At 39.0% G+C, this 12,761-nt stretch overlaps 1 protein-coding gene across 2 annotated transcripts; it reads right to left on the bottom strand.

The window, feature by feature from the left end:
• Positions 1–1,015: 1,015 nt before the first annotated feature.
• LOC133713434 (uncharacterized) lies at positions 1,016–11,760 on the bottom strand. Of its 2 annotated transcripts, none has more exons than XM_062139454.1 (3): positions 11,696–11,760; positions 3,881–3,966; positions 1,016–2,699 (listed from the first exon to the last, which is right to left on the bottom strand). In XM_062139454.1, the coding sequence occupies exon 3, from the start codon at positions 2,323–2,325 to the stop codon at positions 1,777–1,779; it is 549 nt and encodes a 182-aa protein (XP_061995438.1). In that variant the 5' UTR covers positions 2,326–2,699; positions 3,881–3,966; positions 11,696–11,760; the 3' UTR covers positions 1,016–1,776. The 2 variants fall into 2 exon arrangements, with proteins under 2 accessions (XP_061995438.1, XP_061995439.1); XM_062139455.1 differs by lacking the exon at positions 11,696–11,760 and adding an exon at positions 4,985–5,174.
• Positions 11,761–12,761: the final 1,001 nt, after the last annotated feature.

Genomic DNA, 12,761 nt, shown 5'->3' with positions numbered 1-12,761 from the left:
CCTTCGGAGAAGCCCAATATGAGACACCAATCTCAAGGCACAAAGCCTTGACTTCCTTAACGTATGCTCCATAATAGCTCTAGGTGCTCATGTAAAGATCAACTCCATCGAGAAAGATATAATGTCCAAAGAGCAATGCGTCACAAATAGCCCATCAAAGAATAAAGACAAAGATCCTCCATTAAAATCATAGGTTTGGCCACCTCCAACACACCTCACAGCAGCCCTATAATGGCCTCCATTGAAGAATTGAAGTGCAAGAAGTCCAACCACCCCGAGTGAACAAAACTAGTGAGTGCAGATAACTTTCAGCAATGACCTTTCTATTTTCAAATTCCCATATCTCATACTCAGAAATAGATAAGTAAGTGAGACTACTTGGATTAGAAAATAGACTCAGAGAGCTTTCTATCCATATAAAGGAAGCCACCTATCTCCAATTGAGATGAAAACTATAGCTGGTCAAAGTTGCCAACTCGTAATGAAGTCTGCTGGTGACCCCCAGTCACCAAAACTGTAATATCTGAAGCTTCAGAGGTAAGAGGGTGAGGCCAATAGGATATGAAACTAGACTCAACAGGATACCTGATGGTAAAATTTTACTGGAATCTGAGTCAAAAATAGTTGTCCTCCAAACTCACTGATATGTTCTGCAATTTCTGTTGTGCCCTGTTTCTGACCTCTGTCACTTAGAACACTATATCTGAAGCTAGGAAGCTTCAAATGAAAAATTGTTGTATCAGCACACATAATACATATGAAGATACATCTCCAAAAAAATTTAGCTCCAAGTAACTTAATATGTAGAGGGTGTTGCTTCCCAAAGTCACTCTATAATAGCTGTCTCTTTTCTGACCTCTATGATTTGACCACTAAATAACTGGAGTTTCAGTAACTCAAAAGGACTGAAATTTTGGCACAAATTAGTAGACATATAGAAAAATAGACCAAGAAAATTTCAGCTGAAAATATCATGCATACTGGAAGCTATAGTCACCCAAAATCAACTGAATTTTCTGGATAGAAACTGCTCACTACCAAATTAATTCTCCTTCACATTTTCAACTCCATACACCTCCCATCCTCTGAAAAATGACTCAAAAACTTTATTCACAACAAAAATAAACTAAGAAAGAAATAAATACTACCGATGATGTACTAGGGTTGCCTCTCTAGCGAGCGCTTTGTTTAAGGACTTCATTGTCGGTCCATAGAACATGAACTTTGTCAAGGTGGATACTTCTCAAGTGCGACCACCCTATTGTTTGGGGCTAAGGAACTCCTCGGTGTGTCATAGATACAAGACCAAGAGCTACATAAGAATACTCCAATTGGTGGCCAAAAATATAGCTTCTTAATCTTCCCCTTCTTCTTGATTTTTCTTCTATGAATCAATCTCCTTGCCTTCTCCTTCTCAAGTGGTGTAGAAATGATACTCATAGGAACAATAAGTGGTAGAAGCTCTTGAGAATGATGGAAAAGGGTGAGTGTAATCGCTCCATTTCCTTTCCAATCCATCACCTCATTGTAGAAACATTGACTACTTAATGGTGGATTGGGAGGTAAAAGTACCTCGATCCCAATCCTCTCATTAAGAACATAAGTACGTGCTCAATGTTCTACTCTCCACCTTGGGAAGCTCATGATGGATCTCCATGGATTTGGGACGCGAGAAAGTCCTTATCTCTTCAACTTCTCCATCATCACAAGCTATTGAATGCTCTCTTCCTCCTTGGGAACATCAGCCTCAATGAATAAAGGATTATGGTATATGACTTAAAGCTCCATATCCTCCTCGATGAACAACGGATTATGGTGTATGACTTCAAACTCCGCATCCTCTTCACTAGTCAAGTCATCATCCTCTTCGAAATCATCTTCAAATATCTCTCCTCCAATAGGAAGCATAGATTTCCAATATTGCACCCATTCCTCCAAAGTGTGGTCTCTCACCCCACTTGCATTAGAACTTTCATAACCAAGCTCACTTTCTTGTACATCAACTTCACTATCATCATTTTCAACTTGAATAAAAGACTCTTGCTCAAGATGCTCTATATACACTTCTTCTCTTGAAATAGGTTCCACTTGGTCAAAGAAAGACTCATGCTCATAAATGACGAAGGGTGGCTTTTGTGCAAGACTTGCCTCAAGTTGGTCATTGGAATGTGCAAGTATTTCTTGAGAAGATTGCAATTGGGCTTGTGAGGCTTGCAATTGAGCTTGCAATTGGGCTTGTGAAGCTTGCAATTGAGCTAGCAATTCTTCAAGAGAAGGCTTCCTAGACTCATATGCTTGCTCATGAGGATATGCTTCAGGAACCATGGTCTCTTATGAAATTCTAGCTTGAGAGACTTTTAATAGAGCTTGGGAAGCTTGCAATTGAGCTAGTAGACCTTCAACGAATCCCTTCCTCGGCTCATAAGCTTCTTCTTGAGGATATGCATCGGGTACAAATGTCTCTTGATACATGCCCATCTTGTACTCACACTCTTGCATAAAATCCGGGCACTCAAAAGGTGAATGTCAGGGAGAATTACATAAAGCACAAGTTTCATTTCAAGAAGACATAGAACCCACCACATGAGAATTCCACTCTTGATGACCTCCACCATAGAAACATTCTTGCTCATATCCCCTCGAGTCATCCCATCCATAGCTCCATTGATCCATAGCTCAATATGATAAGAAATAAGCACCTATGAGTTCCCAAAAGTAAGATTAGTACCCAAAAAAAATTAAAAAATATAAAATTAGAGAGTAAGCAAACAAAATAAACAACTAATTTTTTTTTTAAATAAAGAAACAAAAATATGCTAATGTGACCTAAATAACTGATTCACCAAGGGATTAAGGCTATTAAAACCTAATCCCCAGGAACGGCGCCATTGACTTGAATCATAAACTCTCACAAGCGTACGATTTGTGTCAAGATAGGGAAGTATTAAGCCCAAAATTATCGTACCACGGGGATTATTGGCTAACCCACAATCCTTGGGTAGTCGGAACTAAAGACACTTAGCATGCAAAAATAAACAAAAATTCTACTCTAAGGCTCCAAGCCTTAGCAATGCTCGGCTTTGGATCTCACCAAAGCCTAATCAAAACTAAGAGCCTAGTGGTGGTTATTTACAATGAGTCGGAGTTTCAATATTTTGAGAGAGAATTTTAGATTAACAAAATGTAATGAAATGTAAAGCAATTAATAAAAATACAAAGAAATTAATAAAAGTGTAACCAAATAAATGGGAATGTCAGGTGCTAGGGAGGTTCCTTCACCCAAATCTCATGTGTCGGAAGTTAATCTAATGTATATGCAAATTTCCTACTTTTCGGTAGTTGTATCCAAGGCGGTTCAAGGCTCAAGAACCAAAATTCTCTTTCATGGTATTCCTACTCCGGTTCAAGGGTCGTAGGAACTCACTTGACATAAATTAGAGCCGGTTCAAAGGTCCCTAATTCACATCAAGAGGCCTAGAGATCGAGGAATTAGACTAGTAAGCGACCCGCCCACGCAATAACGCAACGGGTGTAAATCACCATGCTTATAACCCTTCGAATATGAAATTGAAAGCTTCTAGCTTAGGAATTAGATGACAGGACCTGCCCCGGATTTCACCCCGAAATCCGAAGTGGCCCTACGGGGCCCACTTTAGAAGAAATTATACCAAAAATTTGGCGGAACTTCCCCTAAAAGTAGGCTACCCAAAACCTGTAGGAAACATTTACACTTCTAAATCATCCATCCTTATTCTCCTGGAGCCATCAGCTCCCCAAATCACAACATCGTCCAATTCACGTAACACCAAACCGCAACTTGAATAACATTAATTCCACAGGTAATCAGAGCAATTCTAATAGAAAGGTAAACAAGGAAAACCTAATTCAAAGGCAAACGCGGAAGCCATGCTGTTGACTATACCTCAATTCCATGTACGCCCGACCTCAACTAATTTCGCCTGCAAACTGGGCATTTGAAACCGAAGGGCCCAGGGGAAAGTATTGAAAAAAAACACGTTAGTGTGAGTGGACAAAAATAAATAATTAAGATGATTTAAATGAAGCAAACTTGAATACTCTCCCACTTATTTAAATTTATAAAACCTCGATGCATGCAACGTTTATAAAACATATTTCTATAAACTCAAAATCTCGTGAAAACATACCAGCCCCGCTGGTTAAGAGAAATCGGTCTAGGCCCCGCTAGTCAAGTAATAATAGGATATGGGGAAGAGATATCACCATACGGGTAAAGCAGCCCCTTAGGCTCAACCTAACCTCGACTACCACTCACGTGAGGAGGAGAATAAATCACCTCGACTGCCACTCACAAACACAAAGTAAGTGAGGAGGAGACCTAATCGAATGACCCGAGTATGGTGAAGAAAAACAATCGAAAACCAGTAAATTAGTAAAGCTTCCCCAACCTCGCAACAAAACACGAGTATGAATCCCATCCATACTCATAAAATCTCAAGAAAATATATACACCAAAGACGTGGCCCCGCACGCTAAAATATTCTAGAATTCATAAACCATTAGACGAGAAATAATCGATACAATAAATCAATCGAAAATCCCATTTTCGAAAAATATTCCAAAAAAATCTCAATATTGACGAATAAAATATATTAATAAATTCCGGAAATCACCTCGGAAAGTAATTCGTCGAAAATCACTTAAATCATGATTTTAAATAAAAGCCATATATCGGAGATACTTATCAAAGGCTCAAAATCCATTCCCGAATCATAATTGAAAATAAATTATAATTAATTTCCAAAAATTTAATCATATTCCGAAAACAAATCATAAAATCCAAATCTGAGCATAATAGATTCGTATCTGAAATTCATATGGAAAAACAATGCCAAAATTATAATCTAAGGCAAAATATTATGCTCGATAATAAAATAATAAATAAATTATTATTTCGGAAAAAATAAATGCATGCATCATTCTTTAAAAATAAAAGTCCAGTCACAGTACTATTCAGGTGATCACACATACGAGTTCCTTCGTCGAGCAATCGCTCGGTACGTCACCCTGTACACAATTATATTCCGTGAATAACTATTCAACAAATTAATATGATTCCTAAGATCAATTCCTTATAATTACATCTCCACTTCTTGTCAAATTCAACCCAAATTATACCACTAATACCAATTCGTTAATTTAAAGGTTCCAAGGAAGAACCGAGAGATATCCGACGGTCGGATTCTCGTAATCCGATAATCGAAACCTTAAACTTCAAAAATTCATAATTAATTTCAAGCTTCTCCAAAATTCACCAAATTTCATATACAAGCTCTAAAACAATTATAGGATTTAATGGACTAAAAACTAAAGTCAAATGGCAGCCGGAGGCGCCGCCACGCGCTTGCTACAGTGGAGGCGCGTGGGATTCACGTGCCGCCTCCACCAGCTCCGATGGCCGCCAAATTTTGGCAGCAACACCTACTCATCAAACCTAATACTTTTCTCAACTACAACAAGTTCCAATTTTACCTTGAAGAGCTCCAATTAGGCCGGTGAAAAATTTCCAGAAATTTGAATCGGGTTTCTCCTTGATTCTCCCTCTACACTGCAAATCGTGGCTCAAGGATAGGGGGAAAATGATCCTTGGCGAAAACCGCACCTTCGTCGCCGGTTTGGTGGCTGGAGACGGCCAGAATCGGGAGAAATTGCCGGAAAACGTCAACTGCTACAGTAAACTTCCAAGCTTCAAATCGTGCTTCTCCGGCCAAATCGTGACAACCCACGACCACCAGCATGTAGAGGAGGAGGAGGCGAGTCGGTAGCCACTGGTGGCTCACCGATTGGTGGTCGAACGACGACCAATCGAAGGGAAGAAGGGAGGGCCGACGCGGGGGAGAGAGGAGAGGAGAGAGAAAATCTCGGGGTATGGGGTAGGTTTCCCGAAATGGAAACTTACCCTGGTAACTTTCTATATATATATAAAGTTACCGGGAACAGTAACATTAGAATTTAGGCTATAACTTTCGCATACTAACTCCGATTTTTACGTACCACATATGCACGCTCTCGGTTTAACGTCCTCTACAACTTTCATGAAAGAAATTTTCTCAAATTTTGACCCGAACAAAAAGTCAACTTTTAGGGTCACTAAAAGTATCGAAACAACAGTAAAAGTGAAAGTAGTAGTCGTTTACCGTCCAAATGACTAGTAAACAGGTAAATTGAGATACAGGACGTTACATTCTCCCCTCCTTATAAAAATTTCGCCCTCGAAATTTCATGTCAGTTAGAAAAGAAAAGGCACACCAATTGATTCAAAATACCACAATCTCAACACTTATTAACTCTTCCTCAGTTAAACTTTCCTTTTCGCAACCTCAAGTCAACAACCAACAAAACTCTGGTGATCTCCACTACAAAAGCAAAGAAAACATGTTCATAATCCAAAATTATCAATGTCCAAATTCAAATCACTTGACTTGCTGAACCATGTTTTGCACCATAAACTTGCGAGCATATGAATTCCGGTGTAGAAGAAAATTTTATTTCAATAGTTAGCTCAGACAACACCGGATATTGACGTTACAAACCACCCTGTTAAAATTATAGCATTCGTAACTTTCTCATAAAAGTCGCTTAGTGAAGATCCAACCCATTCACCATCAATATTGTGATAACCACAAGATGGTCATTGCTAATCGGCAATTCCAGGACAAATAACTTCCTTAGCTACCACAAAACAGCACTTCCTCCCTGGGTTGTTTGTGCTTAAATTTCTAATCGAATGTCGTTCATATAAAAGTCCCACAGTTGTCAAGCATAACAAATGGTAGCCTCAAGCAAATCTATAAGTTCTTAATCATGTAGGTTAGAGGCCACCACCCTTCCGTTGTGCCACGCTGATACCTGACTAAAACATTGATCAAGCCTTGGGATAACATTTAAGTCAATTAGAAAAACTCCTTAATAGCTACCCTGCTGGCCATACTTACAACATCTTTAACTGACCAACTAGCATTGTTCCTCAAAAACTTTTTTAAGTACGATAATGTGGAAAACTTTTCTAACACAGATGTGTCTCAAGAGCTCTACTAATTAACAAAGTCTCTAATCATGACTGCTAATATTCCCACAAGTTAGTACTCATTTAACTGCCTATGACATGTACCATGTCTCTACAAATTCGGTGCAAGGCAAGAATCATAACTACTAGCTCTACTCCAGCCCAAGTAAAAACATCTCCAACCAATTGTCTGAATAAACCTCATGACAATTTTATCACAGATACGACATTGCGGAAAATTTCCAAACCCTGTATGTACCAAATCCTTTAATGGACTACGATGCCTCCAACAACACTAGTAGATGCTCCAAATCTAATCCAAGAGTTGACTAACTAGGTTAGAAACTCAATACTTGAAATGAACAATTCTCAAACTGAAACCTTGCCAGCCAGTCATAATAATCTGATCGATTCCATAGCAACCCCGCCGATTTCAAACATCCCAAAAGAAAGGTTTACCTCCATTCGTGACTAAATAACCTTATGTTCGAAGCAACCTGTAAATGGTTCGATAAGTATGCAAAAGCGCATCGTGTTACGTAAATGTAAAGCACCCCAAATACTGCAGAGAGAAAAATCAACTCGTGAATTAAGAAAAAGAGATATTGAATCTACGACGTAATCCACAAGCAGGAAAGAAATTCTTTCATAGTCCCCAAAAGACTTATCGAGAAACCCATCATTGAAAGCTACCAGAATCCCGAAATTTGTTGAGAAGCGTCGCCCCGCAAGGAAAACTACTGCCAAACCTTCGCCATAACTCAAAGATTTTAAACTAAGATCATAACCGCATCACCTAACACTTCCACTTGAATTACTATGGACACCCCCGTGGCGTCACTACGACTATTTCTTGATCTCAAGTTCAACAATTTCACCCAAATGGATATCCAATGACACCTAATAGTACCTTCATGCACGATAAACGTGATCAAAACCATCGTAAGACGATCCGAATGTCCATGATTTCTGAAACCTTTCAAAACTTCAATACACCCCTTTTTGCGCTCTTAATTGGTTCCAAATTCCAAATTCTTGCTACACGGGGCCATTCCCCCCCTGACCTCATCACCAGTTTTAAGGTGAAGGACACCCGTCCAACATCACGTATCACTCCCAACGATACCAAGATCCGAAGGTGGTCCCACCACCTAACGATCAAATTTCCAAGTTCAACCCACAAAAAGTTTTTCTCAAAATACAACTCAGAACTCTGGTCAAACTATGACCTGAAATACTTTCTGAGTCAACTAGGAAAACCTATGTCCTTAGAGTTACTCTACTTACTACTCTTATAAAATCTCAACCATTCCATCTATCACTTGCTCCACCAAGAACTTACCACAATTCAATCCCTATGACTTCACGATTTAGAATTCGAATCAAACTTTGTATCACATAGTAATTCGCTTGAACCACTATGGATACCCAACAGTGTCACTACCGTCACTCCCCGAATTTGCATTAAACTATTTCACCAAAAAATGAAACACCAAAGACAAACTTGTACAATATCATTTACAAAGAGTTGGTTCTAGTCCCTTGAAAAACTCCCTTAAAAAACTTTAAGCATCACGCTTACTTAAACTTAAAACATAGAAACAACTTCAAAAACTCATTACTGTACATCTCCATACACACAACGATTCCTAATTTAAAAAGACTAATTCATAACTCAAAGAGCCAAAACTATGGAATACTCAAAGTTTACTTAAAGTCGATATTCTCAAGTGACAACCGTCTTCACTGAAATGAGAATAAGATTGCTGAAATCCGCTCTCCGAACCACACTTAATTAATAAGATTTCGGCTACAACAATATTCTCAATGACTTTCCTGTGCTAACCAAAATCGCACCAAAAAATTTTTCCGAACCTCTTCTCACTGAGAAAATAAACCAACAACACAACACAACTCACCATTTAATACCTTAATTAAATGTCTGTTGAAACCTTGATAAAACTTAAGTCCAATCAATTAATTCCAAACTCAACTCCTACTTCCTGTTCAAGTCATCTTACTATTAAACACATGATGGTGATCGGATAACACTCGTACCAAAACTTTCTATACATACTATTCCAATCAAGAGTCATCAAGTCGTCAAAAAAATCGATCAAAGCGAGAACTAATATCATAAACAATTAACCCATCACCACCAGTAATGGCACCAAGGTAGTAAAAATTCACTCAATTCTTCCAAAACATTCCGTTACTTTCAAACATTGCACTCAAATTAATAATCAAGGACAGACATCGGCACAATCTCAAGTACAAAAGTTATTCCTGATCCTCCCAATTGAATACCGATAAAGATCGTAACTCCATTGTAAAACTTCAAGCATCCAAATAAATACTCAAGTTTCAAACATAAAATTATTTCAAAAGTCCATTCTATCCATCTCCCAACTCTCTACAATCTAGAACTTAATAAGATGATACAATAACTCAAATAACTCAAATTACCTGGAATCAATTTCTTTCGCTACGAATAAAACTAAATTCAAATGTCATGGTCAGCTCAATGACTCAAGATAACCAGTCCTATCATTTTCAAGTAATCTCCCACGGCTGCAGTAATGTCTCAAATGTCGCTTATGTAACCGATCACGTTAAGTAGACATCACCCGAAACTGGGTTCAAAGTGAGAACCACCATTACTACTAATTCTGCTTCTAACAACAATCCTGATTCCTGAAGCAAATATATTATCTAGGGACAGCCAAACCTATGGTTGCTCGTCTCAAACACTCAAGCACAAAATAGAACTCCAGTCTCGCACATTAACCTTGCTCCAATAACTTACTGGCGTCGAGGAAGAAATAACCACAACATTTTCTCGAATCATACTTCGTAGCACAACTCGAAATTGTAGAGTAGTCTTACTCTACCATCAGCAGGGAAATGTGGAAAACATGCAAACAATCCACTATGCAACGAAAACCATAGGAGGTCGGCGTACAAGAGGCATAGCACCTAAAGGAACATCATCTAGACATGCACCTTACACACTTAATGAATACATCAGTACCGAAGAGTAAACGATGGGGAACCGCTGCAGTCGGGCCATCACTCGGGAGGTACTGTGTGACATCAAGCATATAAGGTGACAAGATAGAAAATGGTCTACAGAATCAGACAACCTAAAGCTCTGATACCAACTGACAGGACCTGCCCCGGATTTCACCCCGAAATCCGAAGTGGCCCTGCGGGGCCCCCTTTAGAAGAAATTCTACCAAAAATTTGGCGGAACTTCCCCTAAAAGTAGGCTACCCAAAACCTGTAGGAAACATTTACACTTCTGAATCATCCATCCTTATTCTCCTGGAGCCATCTGCTCCCCAAATCACAACATCGTCCAATTCACATAACACCAAAACGCAACTTGAATAACATTAATTCCACAGGTAATCAGAGCAATTCTAATAGAAATGTAAACAAGGAAAACCTAATTCAAAGCCAAACGCGGAAGCCATGCTATTGACTATGCCTCAATTCCATGTACGCCCGACCTCAACTAATTTCGCTTGCAAACTGGGCATTTGAAACCGAAAGGCCCAGGGGAAAGTATTGAAAAAAAACACGTTAGTGTGAGTGGACAAAAATAAATAATTAAGATGATTTAAATGAAGCAAACTTGAATACTCTCCCACTTATTTAAATTTATAAAACCTCGATGCATGCAACGTTTATAAAACATATTTCTTTAAATTCAAAATCTCGTGAAAACATACCAACCCCGGTGGTTAAGAGAAATCGGACTAGGCCCCGCTAGTCAAGTAATCAAAGGATATGGGGAAGAGATATCACCATACGGGTAAAGGAGCCCCTTAGGCTCTACCTACCCTCGACTGCCACCCACACATAGATTGTGTGAGGAGGAGAACTAATAACCTCGACTACCACTCACGTGAGGAGGAGAATAAATCACCTCGACTGCCACTCACAAACACAAAGTAAGTGAGGAGGAGAATAAGCTACCTCAACTGCCACTCACAAACACAAAGTAAGTGAGGAGGAGACCAAATCGAATGACCCGAGTATGGTGAAGAAGAACAATCGAAAACCAGTAAATCAGTAAAGCTTCCCCAACCTCACAACAAAACACGAGTATGAATCCCATCCATACTCAGAAAATCTCAAGAAAATATATACTCCAATGACGTGGCCCCGCACGCCAAAATATTCTAGAATTCATAAACCATTAGGCGAGAAATAATTGATAAAATAATTCAATCGAAAATCCCATTTTCGAAAAATATTCCAAAAAAATCTCAATATCGACGAATAAAATATATTAATAAATTCCAGAAATCACCTCGGAAAGTAATTGGTCGAAAATCACTTAAATCATGATTTCAAACAAAAGCCATATATCGGAGATACTTATCAAAGGCTCAAAATCCATTCCCGAATCATAATTGAAAATAAATTATAATTAATTTCCGAAAATTTAATCATATTCCGAAAACAAATCATAAAATCCAAATCTGAGCATAATAGATTCATATCTAAAATTCATATGGAAAAACAATGCCAAAATTATAATCGAAGGCAAAATATTATGCTCGATAATAAAATAATAAATAAATTATTATTTCGGGAAAAATAAATGCATGCATCATTCTTTAAAAATAAAAGTCCACTCACAGTACTATTCAGGTGATCACGCATACGAGTTCCTTCGTCGAGCAATCGCTCGTTACGTCACTCTGTACACAATTATATTCCGTGAATAACTATTCAACAAATTAATATGATTCTTAAGATCAATTCCTTATAATTACATCTCCACTTCTTCTCGGATTCAACCCAAATTATACCACTAATACCAATTCGTTAATTTAAAGGTTCCAAGGAAGAACCGAGAGATATCCGACGGTCGGATTCTCGTAATCCGATAATTGAAACCTTAAACTTCAAAAATTCATAATTAATTCCAAGCTTCTCCAAAATTCACCAAATTTCATATACAAGCTCTAAAACAATTATAGGATTTAATGGACTAAAAACTAAAGTCAAATGGCAGCCGGAGCCGCCGCCACGCGCCTGCTACAATGGCGGCGTGTGGGATTCACGTGCCGCCTCCACCAGCTCCGATGGCCGCCAAATTTTGGCAGCAACACCTACTCATCAAACCTAATACTTTTCTCAACTACAACAAGTTCCAATTTTACCTTGAAGAACTCCAATTCGGCCGGTGAAAAATTTCCAGAAATTTGAATCGGGTTTCTCCTTGATTCTCCCTCTACACTGCAAATCGTGGCTCAAGGATAGGGGAAAAATGATCCTTGGCGAAAACTGCACCTTCGACGCCGGTTTGGTGGCTGGAGACAGCCGGAATCGGGAGAAATTGCCGGAAAACGTCAACTGCTACAGTAAACTTCCAAGCTTCAAATCGTGCTTCTCCGGCCAAATCGTGACAACCCACGACCACCAGCATGTAGAGGAGGAGGAGGCGAGTCGGCAGCCACTGGTGGCTCGCCGATTAGTGGTCGAACGACGACCAATCGAAGGGAAGAAGGGAGGGCCGACGCGGGGGAGAGAGGAGAGGAGAGAGAAAATCTGGGGGTAGGGGGTAGGTTTCCCGAAATGGAAACTTACCCTGGTAACTTTCTATATATATATAAAGTTACTGTGAACAGTAATATTAGAATTTAGGCTATAACTTTCGCATACTAACTCCGATTTTTACGTACCACATATGCACGCGCTC

This window comes from Rosa rugosa, chromosome 6 (assembly GCF_958449725.1).
Source record: "Rosa rugosa chromosome 6, drRosRugo1.1, whole genome shotgun sequence".
Lineage (NCBI taxonomy): Eukaryota > Viridiplantae > Streptophyta > Magnoliopsida > Rosales > Rosaceae > Rosa > Rosa rugosa.
Note: the sequence above shows the minus strand (reverse complement) of the source record. Positions and strands in the feature narration are given on the sequence as shown.